The following is a 23,882-nucleotide window of genomic DNA, read 5'->3' as shown; positions in this document are numbered from 1 at the left end:
CAATTCTGCTACTGTTAGTCTAAACAATTATCTTGCCTTATACCTGTTATTTTTAACGCATTACGCTGGACCAAGGTAAGATATGTGGCTTGCTTGGTTCAGCCAGCACAGGAATACACTTGCTGTCAGTACCAATTCAGGTCCAGCTGAGCAGAAGATGTAACTCTTGCATAAACCAGGAGGGCTGGGGCTGAGTCCACATTTGTACTTAGCTGCCAGTAGCGCTTGGGCAGCTGCACTGCTGCAGCCAGGCTATGTAACAGAACTGGCACTGGGTGTACGGGCACCCAGCAGTAGGACCTAATAGACCTTGAATCCTTGCAACCCTCCTGCACACCCAGCTGAGTCTCTCCAACTACACTGAGGGTGCGAGACCCACAGGGACCTACTAAAGGAGACTTTCCTCTGCTCTTCTCAACACAGTTTTATCTTTCTTAGAGAGGGGGAAAACAACAGTTCTTTTATTTCACTCTACTGTCACTGGTTGGCCTTCAAGACACACACACACACGCACACACACAAAGAGGGGCCACAGAAGACACAGAAGATCTTGAAAACTCATAAAGCAGTAGTGAACGAAATACTATTGACAGGTAACAAAGCACTTTAATGATCTTGAGTTTTCTCAATTATCCAACATCAGATCTCATCAAACAAGCTTCCTGTATGAATTTTGGTGCCAGTCATCTGGACAGTAATGACTAGTTTTGCCTTAAGGTGATTCAAAAAATTGAATCTTTTCCTCTCCTTTTTACATGGATTCCACTCACTTTAAAAACTAGACTAAACTCTATTGCTTGGGATATGGCTTCAGAATGAGGGTTCAAACTGACATGGGTGAAGCTGGTTAAAGGGAACATGTAACCCTCTAGGACAATAAAAAAGGTAAACTGAGATTTAACAGTACAAGTATGAGCATTCAGCTGTCTAAACAGGAACAAACACACAAACATTTTTTTACACAGCAGGATGTCCAAGAAACTTTCAATCAGAGTTCTGCCTGAGTAATCACTTTCTCACAAAAACCAGATGCCTCAGAGGAAGATGCAAGAGAATCTCACACAGCTAAGAATCACCAACTTACAGAAGCTGCCAAAGATCTGCAGCGTTTGCTGAAAGTTGTATATATCTGTATGCTCACAGTTCACTTAAATCTTAAACCTTTGCTAATCTGACTCCAGATGGTGACACATTGTATGCAAAACCATCAGTTTGTCCATCTGAGGTATAAAAACAATCTTCCTTACGATAATGTCTAATTATTCAAAACGTAAGTAGTTTGTCCTGCCCCACTTTTGAACTAGGGATAGACCACCAGGATCTACCCCTCCCTCCTGACCTGAACTCCTTTGCAGCCCATCCTGCCTCTCAGGAGAGAGAAAGTCCTCTGCACAGGTGTGCAGGAATTTATTTTCAGTGCAGGGCATCAAACTGGGGCCTCAGCAAACTCCTAAGACCTCCAACAAGTATAGTCTTTCCACTGTGAGGCAACAACAGCTTACTCTCCACTGATTTATCTTCTAGTAGCTAAAGTTAACCAGGTTAATTTAATGGCCAAAGTAAATATTGTAACTGTGGAAGCTGCTGCCACAGAATTGGCCATAGTAAGTAGACAGAGGTCTGCAGCTTCCTTTGAGGTGAAGTCATCACATTCAAACCAACTTCAACGCTAAATCTCAGCCCTTTTCCTCAGTGTTGCACAAGCTTTCACAATGTATTGAGGGGAATAATGAAACAACCCCTTCAGTTCTCCTACCCTCTAGTTCACCAGGAAGGACTTGGTGGTGCTGGCAGACACCAGAGCCCTTGGTCTTCTCAGCTGATCAGCTGAGCTCGGCACAACTTGAGAGGCATGAAGAAGCCAGTCAAAACCTGCTCTTGTTCTTAGAAAAACGCGTGCTCAGATTGAGTACTGCCCATCATTCCTTCCTTTCCATATGTTGCTGCCATCTTGGAAACTGTAGAGACAGTTTTGGAGATGTTTCTCAGAAGGCCTTTTATAGAAACATCTGAAAGTATCAGACTGTAAGCAGGGAAGCAGATGTCCAGTGGCTGGCAACCCTGCACATAGCATGGGGGTGAAACAAGATGATCATTATGGCCCTTTTCAACCCAGGCCATGCTATGATTCTGTGCTGAAGGTGAGTGGGATAGTCCCATGCTGGCCACATGCTCTGAAGTGATAACTCCATAACCTACTGCTACTAGTCTTTTTTCTTCGAAGACAAAGCCCGTGTCATAGGCTTGTGATTTTCATATTTAGCATGTCACATATACAACAAGTTGCACAGCCAAGGTGTGCAATATTAGCAATGATATATAATCATAATTCCTATTAGACTTCGCGTGCTGCTGAGAGAAATGTTGCAACGTCGCTCCCCACTGTGACAACCTGAGACAAAGCTGGTGAGAAAACTGGAAAAAAGAAGCAGTTGCTCTTTAAGAGTTCAAAGGAGTAAGTAAAAAAATAAATACGTGTGACTCCAGTGAGACAGAGAAAAAGAAGTTTACAAAACAGATTCCTTTAATCTAGCCTAGGCTCACTGTAAATCACTTCTTTATCGATGAGTTTTTACCTTAAAAATTACATTTCCCTAAGAAAAAGAAAGCAGTAACACTTCTAAATAAATAATCAGGACTTGATGTACTGCCAAGGGTTTCTACTAAAGGCTAGGAAAATGATCTCGGTAATTAAAAATAAATTTAGAGTGTGCACATGTTTCTTTTTATGTTATAATATTGTTTCTTTGTGTATTCTTTTTCTGGGTTTAAAAAGCCAACAAAGGGAAAATAATTGGTAGAGCATTAAGCTCAGTAATAATGAAGTAAGGCTGGATGGAATGGTTTTCTTATTTTTCTAGTAATTATTACATGACTAGTTGCTATTTCACAGCTCCAGTGAGGGCAGAGGTTTTAGTGGAGCTTTGCTTCCAATGCCATAAGCACTTCAGCTGGCCCTTTGAAATCTTGGGATAAAGAATAGTTTGTGATCATTAATTTCACTGATTTCAGCTGAATTAAGCCCTTTTTGGAAGACTGAAAATGTAATGTGTATCACAGTATGCGGTCTAGCCTCGATGCAAAATCTAAGACTGCCAGTTTTTGTAATACATGGATAAAATCACATCATAAATCTCATTGTAAGCCAGCTGCCACACACTTATTGAACATAATGAACTTACTAAAAGGCAAGGGCATGTGTTTTGTGCTTCTAAATGTGACAATACAAACTCTTAAGTGGAATTCAAAGGAGATTCAAACTTAGTTTGCTCCATCTCCTGGCTTTATTCTGATTTCCTTCCCCCAGTTTACTAAATCAGGAATTTTATGCTAATTGAAGTCCGAAGATCATACTTCCAAATGGAATTTCTGCAATTCATTGGACACGCAGGTGAAGAAATCTGCAGATGCACTTTTGAGACAACCTGAAGACTTTCACATAAAAATCAAATGGAATTTGAACAGTTTCAGGGTTCTAATTCATAGAATGTTATAATTTGAAGGGGAACCTTCTGCTAAAATAACTGTTAGGTCGTCCATGTTGCAATTACAAATTTAGAAGGGATTGGACTAATAACGATTTTCCATCCAAAATTATTTGTTCATTGGCTTCGTCACTTCTAGACCTTTAGAACACGACTGCCCTGACCAACTCTGATATCTGTAGTATGGCACTGGCTATCAGTGGTAATGACGATACTTAAAAATCTCAGCTCAGACATTAGATAAGTAGTCAACAACCAGATTCCCAATCCTTGCAGATATGAACTGGCTGTGAGAAAGCTACATGCCATGTTGGGACCTCTCCAATCTCTGAATCAAAGCAAATTTCACTGAACTCACAAGACTGTGCGATTTAATGTTCAGGGTCAATTTATTAGCTACAGAGATGTTTCACAACGATTTTTTTATACCTGTTTGGCTATTCTTGGTAGACACAGAAAGCACATTGCCTCTCCTTCTTAAATAAGAACCTGTTCTTGGAATCCTATCAGAGCAGAAGGAAACTTTCCAGGAACCTTATTAGCCTTCAGACATATCTAAACAACAGAACTGCTGCTCACCTGTTAATGAAGATATATTTGATGTATGAGTTGGAGCAGCTAGAAAAACAAATTCTAATTGTTACCCTTGCTTCCTTGAAAACTAAGCATTGCATCACCTACCAGTGTTACTTTTACTGTTCTTTATGGTATCAAGACAACTATACTATGAATTCTTGTAGGAGAAGAAATCAGATCTCTCAAACAATGTACCTGTGAGGTAGGTGTTGTGTGAGGAATTGATGAAATAGTGTGACAGTGGTTGAGACATATCTTCATTTAGATCCAGTTTCTCAGGTGGAACAACGCCGTTTTCTTCTCCACTCAGATATCGCATAAATCCATCCACTGATATCTGTCCTGAGAGAAACAGATAAAGGGAAAGCACCTATTACTTTCAAGTACAGATTTTACAACAGACAGATATCACTGGCCAAAATACACTTACACGATGATGCAACAGACTGGTCTTTATGTAGTTATTAATTTATATTTTTTTTCTTAGAATGATCTAAGTTTCAGCCATATCAGTTACATGCTATGCACATCTCTTTACCTGTACCAAAGAACAATCCTTTCATAATCAGTGACAATCAAATGCACAGGAAATTAGGAGTTACAAACTGCTACACAGTTTGAGAAAATAAACCACTGCTTATGAGGGAAGAAGGTATTCTGGGAAGCAAAGAAAGCATCCCTGATGAAAGAAATCAATAAATAAGCAAACAGAACCCCTCACTGAAACAGGTTAACTACTTCTCAAGTGGAAACTAATCTTTGTTCCTTAAATCTCCTACTATTGTAGGGTTAGTGCTGACTTGTACATTTAGAATAAAAAAAACAGTAATCTGTAATTATCAGCATTACACTGAAGCAATCTGAGACATTCTTATTTACCTGATATTTCCGTAATTTTGTTTGGGTTTCACATGCAGATTTACTTAGCTTTTAGCTTCAGTTAATTCAGTTACTTCCTACAGTAGAAGAGAACTTCTGTAGCTGCCTCAAGACTCTCCAAAGATACATGACCGACAGCTTCTAACAGTGACTCTTACCCCTTGCCTCTACCCCAAAGCAGTACAGCATAGTATCTGAGCAAAAAATCTTTAGTCAACTGTCTATGGCATTGAAAATGGAACAGCTCAGTTCTACTCCTAGGAAAGTTATGTTACTTTCTCCTTCAGCATCAACTCTCTTTTATCTGTAGAACTGATTAATTTACAAACATTTTCTTTCACGTATGAAAAGCAACAGGTAATCTGGAGTCATTTCTGTAAAGCTTGTAATCACATGATGCAAATATAGTACATAAAGCTTCTAAATAGAATCTGTACTTGTACTTTGGGATTTGGCTCTTGATCAGAGAGGAAAAGACTTAAGCTCAAATTCAGTTCATTTTCATCACAATTCAAGATAGTAGCTAAATGAACCTATTCATATGACAAGAAATGCAGTGATAATACAGAACAATACAATTACCATTCATTTTTATGACAATCGTAAGATGGTTGGAAAGAAAAACAAAGTCCACCCACTATTTTAAGACTAGTCTGAGTGCAGTCTGGCCAGACTCCACAGTTGCATTGTTATAGTGTAATTGATTATCCACAGACAGAGGTCTATATACTTTAATTTTACAAGAAAAAATTTAAGATGGAGAAAATCAGCCCCCCCACCTCCCCCATTGTTTTCAATGGAACAAAGATTTATGAGCAACCAATGTGCTGCCAGAGTCTACAAGAGAGACATAGTGAGCGTAAACAGTATCAACTGCCATCATGGAGTTAGCTTGAATTAAAATCCAGGATAGCTGCTATATTCCAACAATTTGCAACTTCTGATGTTTTAAACAGCTCAAAGAGAATCAACTTCAGTATATCTATGTTGTTTTGCTCTGTCATTCCTTTTTCAGGCTAAAATGAAACACTGTGGTTTTTATAGATATTATTCCTCCAAAAAACCCAACCCAGTGGCATCATAATCACACACCATCAAGAAATAAAAGCTTCTTTTCACTGTACAGAAGCTCATGTTAGCTCACAGAGATGGCATTCAAACATCTCAAAGCGATCTCTGCTTCTAATACTCAAGAGTACACCTGAATAACTCATGTTCTTGCAATCCCTGTTTTACAAATAGAGAACTGAAGCTAAAGGTAAATTAGTGGACAATATGCCAAGGTAAACTTGCAGATTAAGTGAGGACTGCAAAATCTCTTCAAGTCTGGGTGCCTGTGGAATAAAAGGAAGCAAGGCTGAGGGCCTGCATTTCCATTGGTATTAACATAAAGCACAGCAAATACTATTCACAAGTATAATTACATACTTTTTGAGCTGCATAGTTATCTGAGCTTCTGGTGGCAGAATGTTATTTCCCGCATCATAATTAAGCAGTATGCATTTCATAAAACGATCCAATTTGCAAGTTCAATCAATATTGCACCAGTGAGAGTTTGACTGTGGAACAGAGATGGCAGATGTCAAAGAGACTTTGTATCCCAGATATTAAAGAGTAGATTGTTTGTGACCAATGTCAATGATATTCTGAGGCTAAATACAGCGAGGATGATTCTCAGTGGAAAGTCATCAGAAACGAAATAGCCTCAATTTATTGGTACGATTTGTTCTTTGTTGTTTGTAAGCATGTTACAAATTTACCTCAGACATTACCAAGAAAAAATAATCTGTAATCGTTTCTTCCAGTGACACCTGTCACCCTTTATCTTCAGATACATATTACAAAGACTTCATGGTGTGATTAGATATAAAAATTAAGTAAAGACACACAAAAGGATAAGATGCATGGAAAAGACAGACTCATTTCTCTGCTCTTATTTTCACCACACATATGAATTGCCTTACAGTCATCTAAACTCTAGGCCTTCAGAGCAACTCTTAAATATTTGATGTGCTTTATATGTTTAAAATTGTAGAGTTAAATGGCTTGCCATTTTTCATTCAATGATGCCTTTTAAAATTTGTCCTGATGTCACTTACCAGAACGGGGGCAGATCACCAGTGTTGATATACTACTGTCAGCTTCAGCAGACAGTGCAACTGAGCGCACCCTCAACTTCACTGAGGGCACCAAGCTCAGAAGTGCAGCCTCTATGACAGAAGGAAAGGATGCCATCCCAAGGGACATGGACAAGTTGGAGAAGTAGGCCCACGAGTTCTTAATGAGGTTCAATGAGGTTAATTCTGTAATTTATCTGATTAATTAGAGTTTTGCTATAGGGTCACTCAGTAACGCTTCATTAAAATATTCACAAAGCACAAACTTAGAAATTACTCCTTTTTCCTGTGGTGCCCGATTTATACATTCAACACCTTTTCTCCCAGTGCCACTGGATCTCCTTCTGCTAAATATATTTCTGTTCTAAGGAAAAAAAAAATCACACCAACACCCATCTACTTGTCATGTGCACAACCCCGGTGCCGCACACCTCATGATGCTTCCCTTAATCACCAAATGCTTTAATTCAGAATCACTGGTCTTGGATGGCTGCCAGCTGCCCACCAGGCCTGTCCTCCATTCCCCTTCTCAAAAGGATGTCGAAGAGGAGTGAAAATAAGATTAAAATACAAAAAAGCTTGTGAGTGAAAACAAAGAGAGGGGATATAACTCACCAACTACTGCCATGGATAAAACTGATTCACCTTGTGGGAGACTCATGGTATTTTCAGTAATAAAAACTAGAGTAGGATAGTTAGAAGCAACAACAAAAACTAAAACTCCTCCCCCCACCCTCTTTTCCCTGGTTTGGCTTCATTCCCAAATCCTCTCTCACACCCTGAAGTGGCACAAGGAACTGGGAGTAGAGATGGCTCCAGCCTGACTCCTCTGCTCCCTGCAGATGGAAGAGATACCCACATTCTCTGGTGGGGTCTCTTGGGGGCCACCAGACAGTGCCTGCCCCAAGGCCTGCAGCACCCCTTCCCCTCAGGGCTCATAGGGCTCCTTTTTGCACTTTTCTCACCACAGTCTTTGCAGATATGCAGAATTTTGCCCATTTTAAAGCCTCCTTTCACAGAGGCACTGGAGATGTTGGTGAGGGGCTCGGCCCTGCTTGTGGTCACTGGAATCTTCTGGAAGCAGCCAGAATCAGCAGAAGCCTGCAGGGAGCAACCCCAGCTCCCTTCACAGGGAAACCCATGGCCAGGATCCAACTCTTCTGGTCATACAGCTGAACTGCCTTCACCTGTGCTCCCAGGGCTGCCTGGGTCCTTTCCCCAGGTGCTCAATCAGTGGTTCAGGCTGTGACTCAGCAGTTACCATATGTAACTACCTCAACATTCATCTTTAAATTATGTCAACACTTACATAACTACAGAAATGAATCTGAACAATAACTTAAAAGAGCTAGAGATTCTGGAAGCTCTGAAAATGTTTTTCCATTCCTCTCTTCACGTTTGTGAGTTTTAATGCCTTACAAAACCTCTTCCCCAAATGAGAAGGAAGCTGCTGAAAGAACATGATGTTGACTCCTACTCTGCATGGGTCCTGGGTTATTCTTGCTTTGCTTTTCTGCATTGTGGATTTCAATGCTGCTTGCACATCAGTTGCACGTGCCACAACATCCTTTACTTACAGTTACCTTCTCCCCTTCACTATAAATGTTTAGAAGCTGAACTCATCTGCCATTCATTTGTTGTGAACTTTGTTGACCTGCCAGCTGTCTTCAAACCCCATTCCATCACAGTAAAGGAGAGGAAGCCCATACAGGAGACTTTAGGGATGTCCCCATGCTCACTGTTTCACCTGCAACAAACTTGAAGCAGCCTGAGCAAGACGTTCCGCAACACATCTTGAATAGCTCCAGACAACATGCTTGGCTGTGAAATCAGTGCAGAGATAATTCACCAAATTCACAGTCAAGGGAAGTCAACTAAACTTCCTATTTTTTTCAGCAAAATTTGATAGAAAAGAGAAGTGATTTCCTAGCGAAGGATAATATATTTAACAGGGCTGCTGACAGACACTACTGAATTTCCCAGGCTGTGATCAGCTTCATTAAGTGAAACATGTGAAGTGTTTGTGCAGCAGCTTGATCTTTTTCTGCATCTCTAGCTCCATCTGATTGCTTCAAAATGGTGACAAGGGAAAAAAGACTATAAACATAGTGGAAAGCTCTGAGTATTCCGCAAGACTTTATTAACAATGTAACTACTTGCTTCTCCAGCTTATGATTCCTGGAATCTTCCCATTCCTGGGAGATGGTGCTTGTAAATTTGTTAGGAAATGGGAGTTCTAGCCTGGCAATTAAACTGGTTGATAGGACATGCCATGCTTTGTGAACATGCTTCTCAAAGACTTCTCTATCTGAAGACTTACTGTGGTGTTGTATGGTTCTTTGTGATCCTCTTTGACTAGGATTAGAGAACCTCACATCAGGGCCTGTGGTGGTTCTTTTGCAGGGGTAGAACATTTTGCAGTTTCCCATGCCATCCTAGACATTGATAACATTTGCACGTAAAACTGTTCTCATGCGGTCTCCAGGACTGCCAAAAATACCAGCTGCTTTTGACACAACAATCTTTGTTTTAACGAGACAGGTAATCTGAAAATTTCCTGCTTTCCCAATCTCTCCAGTGTGCCAGCATGACCAGCATACTGTTCTGGATGTGTAAATGCCTGTGGATCCTTGGGAGCTTGCCAGGTCAGCAACTAGAAAATGTAAACAAAGCCCTGCTCACTCAACACCTGCAGCACCCTCCCAAGCATAAAATAAAGGGATGAGAGGTTCAAAGCAAGGTTAAGATTCTACACGAAGCTTTTTCATTGGGTCAGTGCCTTCTGCAGAAGCATAGGATAAAACTCCAGTAGTGAAGCAGTCTGTCTGGAAGAAATGTAAAAGTGAAGCTAATCCAGCAAACTTCTCAACCCTTAAACTTTGTCTTGTCCCCCATATTTCAGCAGGTAAGCTATTCACACAGCTACTTGATTGCTACTTGATTTTCCCCTGACCTGCAGTATGCTCAGGTCTGTCCCCAGAAGCATTTCCGTCCTTTGGGTAATGTTTTGTGACAGAGCAGGACAGCAAGAGACAGTAACAGAGAGGAGAAAATACAGCACATTTTCTTATTCTTGTTTGCACTTCAGTCACACAATTTTAAAATCAGCCTTTTTTTGTCCCTTCACAACTGTGGATGTTTTTGTATGACAATTAAAATGTCCCTTTCCTTGTAAGGAGTCAGCAGGCTTGGCTGCATGGATCTTTAACCTATTTTTTCAGATACCAGTAAATGTTATAGGGCCTTCCATTTGTTTATGCTTATGCTGTTCTTCACTCAGTTATAACGAAACTGGGAGGTTCAATTCTGCCAAAAGATTTTCTTAAAGTAAAATAGAAAACAAGTAAAAAAGGGAAAAAAAGCAATTAACTGACACCTCATATCTTCTACTCAGCAGCAAAATTAGTGTGGCATTGTGTCTAATAGAGAAATTAAGTCTGTTTCAATGCAATCTGTAAAATTAATTACATTTACAGTAAACACCACTGAGCAAGTCCTATCAACTCAAAGATCAAAATCCACCAGGTACAAAAGGTACTTGACAATTTTGTGAGAGAGCTGCACAATATGTTCAGCTGGGAATTATATCACATTTTACAGCTCATTAGATATTAAAATTCTCATGCACGGTATAAAGAAGGATGCCTATGCCCTTGATACACCTCTTGCCACTGGCCACACTTCAGTTACTATAAACCTCCTAGGCTTGCATGCAAGCAGAGAAGTTCACAACAATGAACTCACATAAAATTCACAGTGTGGGGCACGATGTGCCAGTCATTCTGATAACACTTGCAGTATTTGAGCTTTTGGAAGTGATGTTGAAACCTGCTCAGCTTTAAAAACACACTTGTTATTGTAACATTCCTATGGTGTAACTGGAATTTCAGTCTGCACAGAACTTTGTAAACTAGGGCTGGACAGGAGCTCACTAAGTAACACCCTTTTAACTGCAAAGTCATTACAACAAGAGAATATGGTACAAGGTCAGCCCAGACAGAAAATGCCTGAACCCTACAATTTTATTACTGCAGCCCAGGAAAGTCAATGCTGCTCTACTTCACTTGGAACAGAAAAGACTTTCAGTTCTCTGATTCAGATTTGCAGATACTCCCTATCGTCTACATACCAACCATCATCTATACACAACAAGCAGAGGAAGACAGTATCTCCTCCATGTTAGCAATTTTCTCAGCGATCAACAAGGCAAAATATTCACAGTACCAGTCAAACAGTTTAATCAAATACTAAGGGGAGGAAGAGCAATACATTTTAATTGCTGTATGTGAATGTTAGTGAAGCATTTAATAGAGTTTCTAAATTCAAATTATTCCTAATTGGAAAAAAAAAAAAAAATAATAATCTGCAAAGTAAACTGGGGTCAGATTAGAAGATCAGAGTTTCTTTGAATCTGAAAGCTGAACTGCTTGAAAGAAGTTCAGAGTCTGCCACGCTGACTGGCAATAGGTCTAGCTTCATACAGTCTTTCATTATCTGAAAAAGTAGAATTAATAACTAAATGTTTGAAGAACAGACAGTTCTCTGGGAGCTGATATCCAAACAAGATGATAAAGCTGTGACAAACCAGGTAAATGGGAATGAAATCAAACCAGAACATGCAAAATGGTAGTTAATAATTCTAAAAAACAACAATTGAAAATGCAGAGCTGAATATGCCTACAAATCCATCATCCCAAAAAGCAGAGAGGATAGAGAGTACGGAAATGCATTTATTTGCAGCAGATACTGTGTTAGGATACAGGAAAAATGGAATATAAATAGAAAATAGCATCTCACATACAATAATACCCAAAATAAATGTTTACTGAATGAAAAGCAGAGAGAGAAAATGCTAGCTGGTAAACATGTTGTGCTTAAATAGTATACATAAAAAGTTTGCTCAGTATCAGTGAATCCATGCAGAAATATCACATGTCCAAGCACAGTGAGATCTAGAATATTTTGCAGAGTAAAAGTAAAACAAGTAAAGCAGAATTAAATGTTTGAATCAGAAATGTTTGTCATTTGTATGAGAAATGTTGATCACGGTCTGAACCTCTGATTGACCACCTGAGGCAAGCAATGAGTCAGCTGCGGGAGCACAGGTGAAGGTAATTCAGCTGTGCTACTACAAGGGGTGGAGCCTGGCTGCACCTCTCCTAACACTCCCTGACATGGCAGATTTCTCTGACAGTCAGGGAACTAGATGAATAAAAAAAAAATAAAGTCAGATAAAAATACCATCAATCCAGGAACACTACAGTTATTCCTCACAATCTGAATGAAGGCGACTACTGGAACATATCACTGCCTTCCCAGACCTCTGGAAAATATGATCTGCAGAATGCCTTGTAGTGACCCTATAAGATGTAATAACTTTAAATGGTGGCTTTACTTCCAATTAAAATACATCTAAATCTATGGATCTTTTTTCTCTGAAGTGATATTTCTCTACATAAACTATTGCTGCACTTGCCAAAAAGGCTGTTCTGCAGCATAATGGGAAGAGAGAAGAGTGTGAGCATTCTATAGGTGTGAAAATATGCTTGGAAAAGCCTTCATAACAGGTACTATTTTTAGTTCCAGAAACTCCACCAGTTGTAGAAGAGATTTAATATTAAGAAAAAATGGGAAAGAATAAAGGCATGGTTGTACAAAGCCAGTTCACATAAACTGAAAAAAAAAAACAAAAACAAACAAACAAAAAAAAAAACAAAAAAAAAAACAAAACAAAAAAAAAAAACAAGGACTTCAGCCCCTTAGAAAGGACTTTCTTGTCTGTTCCTTAAACTCAGTCCTTCAGTTGCACGCATTGCATTAACTGCTTTATACAATCCCTTTCATGAACAAATTGAGCTCTTGTGGTGGTAGTTGTTGTTATTGTTGTTTTTCTGTTCTCACTACCACTACTACCTCTGGTACTCTGTGCCAGAACCATAATGTTAGGAAACTTCTCCTATTTTCCAGTTTAAATTTATTCAAGGCCACTTGATACCTCTGTGTTCTTATGCCAACATTGTCTCAGCTTACCACTTCTTTCTGCCTCCCCAGTGTTACCCTGATGTATTTATGGGCAACAGTCATATTCCAGCTAAAGAATGCTGTTAAAGGAGATGATTACATCTGAGGTTACAAGGGAACTTCCTCACACGGTCACTGAATTATAGTAGCACACACTCAAACTATGTTAACAGCCCTGCTATGACAGCTACCAACCATACAGAAAAACTCAGGGACTGTTGTTTGCTTCTCAAGGAAAAAAACTGACAATTTATCCAAGTCAACAAAAGGATGAGGCAAAAAAACAAACAGCACATGAAAGGGAATGGGCAAATGTCCTTGAGCTCATCTTTGGCAGAGCCAAAAATACTGTGCTTTTCTGTCACCAGTTCTACATTTTACCAACTGGATCACAGCAGTTCATATTCCATTTGTCCTTATGGGCCCTTTGCAGCTTCAAAGCACAGCCTTAGTAGACATCACAGTGAAGAGGCAAGACCCAAAATATTTATTCAAAGTTTATCTATGCTTGTTTCCTTCAGCACTCAAGTCTATGCTGTTTCATTTTTTTCAGAAGTAAACTTTATCTGATATTCATCTTCAAATAATAAATCCCTAATGCTAAGAGAATGAATACCTCCCTCTGTTCCATGAAAGAGGCAATGGCACAGCAACGAGGGAAAGGAAAAAAAAAAGGCTGTGTAACTTTGAGAGTAAGTTTTCTATTTATGGGCTCTGATAGTCTGAGGCCGAGTCAAACACAATGCAGACATGCAGCAGCAGCAGCAAAATGTTTCTCCAGACACCCCTGAAAAGCAATACTGATGTAAGATTCTCTTTTCCTACTCCTGAGCAAAAGATGAAGGGAATTATGCAGCCCCACATATACCCCAAGACCTACTCTTGTGTTGGTTTCCAGGCTCTTTCAGCCATTTTCAGTCTTAGGATGTAGGGGACCGCCTGTAGGCTTCATCCTGGGGCCCATTTCCTGGACAGAATTTACTACAGGCAGCTCACAGACTGACACAGTTGTGCTCTAACTACTGAACGTAAGTCAACATGACCAATTTATGCTCTGCAGCTCTGAAGATATGAATTCCACAATATGTCTGTCCATTTGACATCTGTCACAGTTTCACTGACATCAGTGCAGCTATTCCTGGTACCAGATATCAGTCCCAAAATGCATTTCTGCAAAGCTTATTTTTCTTTCAAATTGTCCACAGCACATACAGAAGATTAGGAGACGTTCACTCCCTAGAATCCTAAACATATTTTTTTTATGAATGCTATCATTAATTCTAGGGCAATAGCAAAAAATAACTCCATGCATAAGCAGCTACATCTCAGATCCACAGCAGGTCCTACACTTTTAAAATGCAATCGAAGAAGAAAAGGTAAAAACTGTAGCACTTTTTACTAAGCCAAATACTGCTGTGTTATTGTTCACTGTTGCAAAATCCATTATTACCACTTTGCATCACTGTTTAATTTCATGTTATACCGTCAAGTTAGGAAAATAAAGTACTTTATCTGCAAAGTGGATGCAAAAAGGGTGTTACAGGATATCATGATTGAGGATTTAACATTCTAGAAGATATTTCAATTTGAGGTTGCAAGGTATGACTTTCACAACTTCATTAATAACTCAAGAACAACAACAGCAACAACAACAACAAAAAACACCAAAAAACAAAAAAACCCAAAACCTTAAAAGGAAGCACAATACAGGAAAGGAGCACATTTTACTGGCTAATTTTTATAATTTCCAGGAACTTATTTTTTGTGATACATCATTCACACCAACATTTGCCGCATATAGATAGATGGATAGATAGATAGATAGATGTTTAAACACAATATTAAAAGGCTTTCTAGCAAACTATGTAATGACACTTGTAGCGGATAACACGGGATGGGCTATGACTTTTGTATGGTATAGGCTATGAGTTTGTGTGGCTTACACTTCTGAAACAGTAATAATTTGTGATTGGGATCTACCGTTTTGTTGCCATTTAAAAATGAGAAACAATGCTGAGTGCAATCCTCTTGAAAATTGGAATGCTGGAAAGCGCTATAAATCCCAAAGTTAATGGGCTTTTTGATAAATATTCTTAATATCCAGTGTTGCAGTGAGAAGGCTGAAGGGTTTGGAACACTTTCTACAAATGTTTCAGTGCCAGAAAGCTCCACCATTTGACAGAATGGTTTATACATCAGAATTTATGCTTTAAATATTATGAAGGATGTCTTAGAAGTGCAGCCACAATTGCACAGTACTTGTTTTTGACATTACAATCTGTTGCCTAGGGAATGACCCCCTTCTGCCTCTGAAAGAACTCCGATGTGTAATTATTCTTAAGCAGTTAAAGCAGTTACTAAAAGGTGAATTTAATGTAGTGGGACCAAAATGCTTAAAATGTATTGATGTTTAAGGAAGGAAAAACACATTTGTCCTGAAGCAAATACTGCCTGTTTTTAAGGCAGGAAAACACATGTAGTAAATGCTGCATAAAATTAAATGCATCTTAATCTAATGTTAATTGCTTAATTTACTTCACTGTCAAAGAAAACAAAGAAACAACAGCACAACTGTCAATAAATGTGCACTAAAGAAATAGAATTAATACTGAAATTCAAAGGGAGTCACAAAACCAGCTGCCTTAGAATCTTCCTAAATACATGCCTAAACAATATGGGCAGGCAAGATTTATGAATAGGTGCAGTATGGAAAATCTGGAGATCCACTTCTAAAGGTCTTTCCTTCTGCAGGTCTAAACGTCTGGCACTTTAAAATAAAACAGGCAAAGACAGAATTTAAACAAACGCATATTTACAACATAATATCTACTTATCTCAAAAATGCCCCTAATCAGTTCAAGCCAGTGTACAGATCCATTGGTCAGGAAAATCTCCAAAGCCCCTCCAGACTATTTTTAAAGCTTATACTACAGTCCAGACGATCTCTACCAATAAAAACACTCTAAAATAATAGCTATTAATAACTTATGATGTTTTCTTGCTCCCACCAAATAGGATGGTTGGTAGCAAATCTTACTGCTATGGAATGATTTCAGCTGTTTCATTACTCCATTCACTAGCAATTATTTCTCTTGTACTCATCACTGTGGATATAACACTTAGTCTTCTATGCTTAGAGTTTGGAATCAAGGGCCATCACTCCTGAGAGCTTGGACACCTCAAGCAGAGATACCTGAAATTCAGCATCCATGTGCTTTCTCCTACCCATAGCATAGAAAGATCCTGAAAAAAATTTACTTCTATACACGCCTTCTTGAAAGTAAAAGCAAATAAGGGAATTCCCAACCAACAGTTTGGCAGCTGATTTATTAATACTCGACCCTTTATCAGTACGGTAACTTGAAAAGGAAACCAATTTAGTAGTTATGCCATCTACCCAATGAAAATGCTTCGTAACCTGAAAATGCCAAATTACAAAATGCTACTTAACCAAGCCTAACAACCACACAGAGTGTTTTTGCTGACAGCAAGAAACTGCTCAGCAGTACCAGGAACTTCCTTCTGCCTCCACCTGATAAGGAAATGTGCTTTACATAGTACAATAATCTTCACTACATGGAACAAAATATTAATCACAACAGCTTGCTGCAACTACGGTAAAATACCACTTCTTATGCTTAACTTATGTAGATGTCAAGCCCATGTATCTGCTGATGTTTCAAAAGCTCAATCACATTCCATATACAATATTACAAATGTATTTGCGGCATGCAGAAACACAAGGAGCCATTTTTTATCACAATGGTGCAACCTAAGGCCCTTATCCAATACGCTCATAGACATTTGATTTTACAGGCACACAAACACACACGTTGAGCAAGTGTGAAGGTGCAAACTCCAGAACAAATTGAAGAAAAAGGGATTTAACTGGAGTGAAGGCTGGCAATTTATATCACCCAGTGTTTGCAAACAAGCCTTTATAGTCTCTATCACCACAAAGTACTTTAAATCATTCATTACTCACAAGAAATGGTTTAAATTACAGCTATTTTCCTCTGTTCTGGACCTTCTCTGTGATTTATTTTTATGGAGTTGTTTTTCATTGCCAGGAAACAACAAACACATATACTGCAATGTCAGATATTCTGGCCTGCTTCTTGAACCTAAACTCTGCAAAACGTACTATTCCCTGCTCCAAAAGTCCTTATATTTAATTGCGTTGGTCTGGTACAACATGATGAAGTCATCCTCAGGCCACCCATTACTTGGTTCCCCATGCTGCTGCTTATCATGTAATTCTGTCATACCATTACCTCTGCATGTGTGCCCTGCTGCATCTTTCCCATGCTGTTCTTTGCTTCTTGGTATACCACATTTGTCTGGAGGGGCTACTTAGTTGGGACCTCTTAAAATAATGGAATAGCAAGGGTAGGAAGGAAACTAAAAAAAACCATCCAGTTCCAACCTCCATGCAGTGGGCACTGCCACCAGATCAGGCTGCCCAGGGTCCCATTCAACCTGGCCTTGAATGCCTCCAGGGATGGGGCATCCAAAACTTCTAAGAGCCAGCGTCAGTGCCTCACCAGCCTCTGAGTATTTCCTCCTAACATCTAACCTAGATCTCCCTTCTTTTAGTTTATAGCCACACTTAAAATCTGTATCTTTCCAACTGCAAGGTAAGAATGTGGTGCAAAGCAAAGATCCTGTAGAAGTCCAGATAGATGACATCAGTTGCACTTCCTTTGTCCACCAGTGCCATGATTCTATCATAGAGGGCCACCAGATTTGTCAGGAACAAATAGTAAAGCAGTGGATTATGTGGAAATTACCTTAAGTTACTTTCTGTTCGTAGAGCTGCTGGGTTTTGCTTTAAGAGAGAACTATGCTGGATGAAGGTTTTTGCTATCTTCTTACAAATTTTGGCTGCTTATTCCAGTAAGATTTCTACCCACTCTAGTTATTTTAACTGACAGTACTGGGGCCATTCCAAACATCTTGCTTCTTCCCCTACCTCTCCACTGACTTTGGCCCCAGCAAATAAGGGCACTTAATTAAGATAGTACAAAAAACAGAACAATATCTAAGCAGCAGAGGTGGGAAGTTGAGGTCAACAAGGTCATGGGTGTACAGTACTGGGCCACACATGACTATAGTTTGAGTATCTTCAAGTCAACAGAAAATAACATCTCAATAGTCCAAGTGAGTATAGGGAATACATCTCTGAAATGTTGCTTCAGTCTTCAGTATCTGCAATTCAGCCTTTGAACAGGCCTTCGTGACACAAAGCATTGTATTAAAAGGTTCTAACATGATTTTCAATATGCACTGTTATATTTTGGTGACACTTTACAGGCACGCAGCATTTGTTGGCAATTATTCCACGCACAAATTTTAGGATTGAGTATATAACTACAATTCACTTAATATACAGTGAACTGCATTCCCAACTAGGAGCCAAAGTATTGAAAATATTGTGTCCCCACGCTGCTCCCAATTAGCCATTTCCTTTAATTTTAAGACAATATGCTTAAGATCTGCACTGGGGCATGATTAACAGAACACGCCAGTTGCCACAGCTCAGCTGACAGCAGGATGCATAGGAAGAGGTGGTATCTGAAATGCTGAGATGGATGACAGGTTGTGCCAGTCTTCTGAGAGTTTGCAAGACATCATTGCATGAGTTTGAAGACAAAACAAATACAAAATAAATGAACTTTCTGACTTGACTTTCCCTTTATTAATTCAGGCTTTTCTGAGAGAACTGATAAATCATACACATAGAGGGAGGCATCTGTAGAAGAGTAGGTGCCTACACCAAGTGCGTGCACCAATGTGAATTAGGGTAAACTGTAAGAGTCCCACGAATCCTACTTGGAGAATGCTGGCAAATACCATCCTAACACACTTTGTTATGAGGTTTGTTTCATGCTCACTCCTTATTGCTAGTCAGAAGGAGGTTTCACTGTGACTTATGCATTCTGTTAGCACACTTTCTTCTAATAAATCTTTAATTTGGCTTATATGAAGTGACAATATTTAGGTAATAAGAATGATTTTTTTATATACAGATTTCCTTGCAGCCGATGTGAAACAAGATCAGCACAGAGCAATATTCTAATATTTGCATGGATGACAAAGAAAGTCACGGTGTTTTCATCCTGTGCCAGTATTCTCACTGACATCAAAAGACAGGGTTGTGTAAGCATGACAAAGAAACAGGAGTTAGCTCTCCATCAAAACACCAAAATTGTGTGGACTAAAGAAATAAGAAGCCTTATGAGAAAAATCACAAGTGTTTTGCTTTCAGATAATGTTGATGACTGTATCAAGACCCTCAGGATGACCACATGCAGCCTCCTAGAACTTGCATCAGGGTCAGCTGAAATCTGCTCTACTGCCTGAGAGACGCCCTCATTCAGGTCAGGTTTGGGGAGGTGTAATAACGTACAAAAGACTCACACAAATTTACAGACATCAGCTGAATTACCTCCTTCTCTCTATATTAAACGCCATATTCTATTTCTGTGTGCACCTGTTTATTTCCATGCTAGCCTAACACCAGCCTGCAATCTGCATGGGGGATTGAGAGGGCTGCAAAAGCACTCAAGGTGCAAGATAAGCAATGGCCTCTCTCAGCTGTCCGAATCTGTACTGCAGAGAAGCATAGACTGGGAAGTACAGGGATCCCACCCTGGGAATAAAAGAATAAAACAGGTAGGATCAGTTGTAGCACTTGAGGAAGCTTAGACTACAAAGACGCTGTAAATTTTGACTAACACTGTAATTCTAACTATGGACTCTGCTATAGTCCGAACAGCCTTCACATAATTACCTTGGGCCAGAAGCTGCAGTCAATATTCTGTCAAAACTCCTTCTAATAGTAGAAGAAAAAATTCTATTTATAAAAAGCTACTGACAGGATCCTGCCTTGACAGTTTTATTTAACCAAGGATTCAAAGACTTCATCTCTTTGATGCTGTTTTGACCCTGATTCTTCAAAGGAGAATGCTTAGCAGCTAGCAAGGATGGGTCTGAAATCTTTGAACTGAAACAGTATTTTTATACAGATCTGCTTTTCAGGATATTCCCACACCACTAGAACTTCTAAGTTATTAATACATTAGAAGCTGGGGTAATCATCGGGACATGTGGATTGGAATAAAATGGGAGGCAGACAAATTCAATGCTATTTTTATACTTGTAACAAAAATCTGCAGAGATGTATGCAGTTCTTTCTATTTGACAACAGTCCCAGTCACTACCTAGACAGCACCTGAGATTTTCAAAAGGGCATTTTCTGTGACTATGGCACACTTTATAGGAAAACACGGGAGTAGACATCATCATCTTAATTTTGATGCTATCAGTTGCTTCTATAAATTTCTTGTTTGGGTCGCTGTGACAGTATTCAGGTTTCTGCTGAAGTCTGCATACCAAAACAACTGTTCTGAACTATCAATTACACATACAGAAAAATAAATACCAAAACCAGACCATCCTCTCTAAATTGATTCCAACTAAATACATTTAAAAATTAACCACACGATGTCTCACAGGCTTGTATGATTCAGCAGCAGATAGTTGGAAACACAACTGGATTCTGAACGAAATTTTGCTCTAGCATGTACTGCATTATACTGTTTCAAATCAGAAACTGAGCACAGTGAGAAAAGAAAAACCACTGACCTTTCTTTGCCAGGTTACTGTTGGGTTCATATTTCTCAATCAGTTGTTGAACTTGTTCCTGTTTTAATGGTGGATAAAGGATTTCATTTAATCGTGGATCGCGTTGCTTAAGATTTATAAATTCCATCATCTGATCGACAGTAAGGTACGGTTTACTCTTGGCACCACTAGAGAAAATTAAAGCAAAAGCAAAGCAATTAAAACATGATTCTTTGAAATCTTGTTCAATGTCTTATAATTTCCCAGGGAAACAAACAAAATTCAAACAATCATACAATAAAAAATAATAATAATAATAATAATAATAAATAAAATAAATCAATGTTCCACTGGGTCTTCAGACTAGTTTACTTTGCCAGTATTTAATGACAGACATTCTTCATTAAATATCTAGGAGCACAACTTTTAAAAGCATTCAGCATTATTGACATCAATGGCATGAATTAGAGCAATGCTAAAAGCTTTTCATTCCTCTGAATTCCTGGAACAAAGTAATTTGAGAAAGTAAAAGGGATGATCTGGAATTCAGTCGTGAGCTCACCATAACACTCCACTGCAACTCCTGGCCTAACTATTTGGTTTTACTGCTGAAAAACAGCGGCCCTGACTTAATTATCTTAATTATTCCGGTATTTGCTTGTTTTATAAACCTGCAAGAATGAAAAAGTAAAAAACAACAACAAAAAAACCTAAGGACACTGCAAAGTAAGGAAAAGATGTCTATTTAGAGTTAGTAGAAAGAGTAGAGTTTTGGTACAATTAGTACCCAGATGAAAATCTATGAAGGCCCATTGCCAGGTGCTTAGGATTTTCCACAGCACTCTGGACTGGCCTAGTTCTGCTCTGCAAGAAATCAAAGGGAAGTCAATGGAAGCAAATTAGGTCATGGCTGAGTTATTCTAATACCTCAGCCTTAAAGGAAATAAGCACAGAGAGGTGTAAGGGAACACATGTTGCAAAGATATTGTCAGTAATTGTTTTGGTGGCCTTGTGATGTATTTCAGAAATTGCTTTCATATTGCTCCATGTTCTGATTCCATTGATCAGGCTCTGCTAAAACTGGGAAGCACAATGACTTGCTCCAAGGGCCAGAAACATCTTGGAATAATTTAACACAAGCTTTATAGCTTGTAACCGAATGCATGGACTCAGTTGTAGATGGCTGATAATTTAATTTCATGGCAGCAGTTTTAGTTGCACAAATCCTAAAAGTTACTGCTTTTCCTCCTACTCCTAATTAAGCTTTTGGGAGTGGTTAAATGCATTCTCATGCCCATTACATCTTTTCACTGCTTATTACTCTTCCTTTATTTTCACAGAAGCCTAAACTATCTTCATCCAAACTGCAAAATGAGAGACCTGGCAGTTAAGCTCGCGTAGGATCTAAGGAGTCAATTCTGGCAATTATAAATGGAGGCAAAAGCTTGGGACAAGAGGAAACTTTGATCCTACGTTAAACACTATTCTTGCTTGACACTGAAATCTGTTCTTGGTAGTCAATGCTACGGACTAAATAACCAACTTCACTACCACCTCTATCCCAGAAAATCAGCGAAGGGGAAAAAAAATAAATAAATGAGTGTCTTCTCTTACAACTCAGAAAAGATGTGGTCGATTTCAGGTCGAGGGCAGAGGTTGTTTAAGAACACTCTGTACACGTCGGGCGTGAAGTCATCTTGAGGGATTGAATCATTCTGTGAAATGGAAAAAAAAATAGTGAAAGAATGAAACGACATTTTTATACATTTCTTTCTGTAAACAGATCACTTACTACTGCCCTTCTTTTGGTATCATTCCTGCAACTTAGAGAAGCATAAGTTTTGCATAATAGGAAATTCCTGTGAAAAACAGAGCAGCTTAAGAAGTATATTAATTAAAAAAAAAAAAAAAAAAAAAAGAAGAAAATTATCCATCTTCTTTCCATAACACAAAGTTCTTTCTTTCCCAGTGCACCTATGAAGAGAAAAGAAAGGACATCTCCCAGTGTAAATGTGTTATCTATAGATAACAAAATCCCAGGGCGCTGGCCAGTGTTCTTAGGTGAGGAAAATGGCAGTACACTATACTTGTTTTCCCAAAGCTTTCACAGAACCGGGTAACAAACTGGGCCACTGAGTCATAATTGACAATCTTGATCTCTGATAGCAGCAAAAATATTTCCTTTTCCTTCCTGAAGGTACACGTTCAAGATACTACTGAAACGTCCTCGTGCACCGTAGCTTTTCCCTACCTCTTTGCCCCAACCACTGAGGGCAGCTGATCAGGCAATCATATTGTTTGTTATTACAGAAATTGATAGAAATGCTTTAAACTACACACCAGCACTTTCTCTCGCATTTTCTATAGCTAAGGACAATTTACATTTAGTCTAACTTCTAGATACTTTCATCATCCCCATTATACCTGATGGCTTTTCTCTGAAAGAAATAGAACAACTGTTCTTAAAGGACAGGAGTTTTGAAATGGAACAGTCCCATGCAAACTCAAAAGTTCTCTTCCTCCTTGTATGCGCTGTCTTAAAGCTCCACACTTAGTGCAGAAGACAGCATGGACTGCTTTTTTAGAGAGGCTGGGAAATAAAAGAAGACCCCAAGGATGGTCTGAGCTGTTTTGTTGGTGCAGAACAATAACGATATGCCCACTGGCTTCTGCCGTTGCATCAGTGCACTGAGAGGAAAATGGCACAGCAGTCTGCACTTCATGGAGAGGAAATCTTGTAAGGAAATAAGAGAAACGGAACCACAAATATTGTGGAATGCACGTACAGAAAATCTGATTCTCAATTCCTTCCATCCAAGCAAACTTTATCAGAAGCTTTGAAATGTCACATCTGGAAGCACGTGAACCTCTCCATGGCTCCAAAATAATGCCTGAATCTGATGGACCGGAGGAAGAAAATTTTAATTTGAACACAAAGATGTTTGCTTATAAATGCTGTTGAGCCGACTTGTGTTGGGAGCAAGCTGCTGATGGAAGCAATCGCTGCTTTTATTTATTCCGCCTGTTTAATGCAGTTGCCAAGGGAACCAGAAGTGTCAATTCAAGCCTTTGGTAGAAGGAAGGAAATACTGCAATACTTTTCCTGCTTTAAGTTAAAAGGAAAGAATAAAAAAACAAAAAACAGCTGCGGGCGTCACTTAATCTCTCCTTTCATCTA

At 39.1% G+C, this 23,882-nt stretch overlaps 1 protein-coding gene across 3 annotated transcripts in view; it reads right to left on the bottom strand.

Moving 5' to 3' along the window:
- PLCB1 (phospholipase C beta 1) overlaps positions 1–23,882 on the bottom strand; it is a 359,203-nt gene that overhangs the window by 114,214 nt on the left and 221,107 nt on the right. For all 3 annotated transcript variants that reach the window (XM_072331035.1, XM_072331034.1, XM_072331036.1), the window contains 3 exons: positions 22,319–22,419; positions 20,726–20,892; positions 4,257–4,403 (listed from right to left, as the gene is read on the bottom strand). In XM_072331035.1, the coding sequence (XP_072187136.1) occupies positions 4,257–4,403; positions 20,726–20,892; positions 22,319–22,419 (415 nt within the window). The remainder of the gene's footprint in view (positions 1–4,256; positions 4,404–20,725; positions 20,893–22,318; positions 22,420–23,882) is intronic.

This window comes from Excalfactoria chinensis, chromosome 3 (assembly GCF_039878825.1).
Source record: "Excalfactoria chinensis isolate bCotChi1 chromosome 3, bCotChi1.hap2, whole genome shotgun sequence".
Classification (NCBI taxonomy): Eukaryota; Metazoa; Chordata; class Aves; order Galliformes; family Phasianidae; genus Excalfactoria; species Excalfactoria chinensis.
Note: the sequence above shows the minus strand (reverse complement) of the source record. Positions and strands in the feature narration are given on the sequence as shown.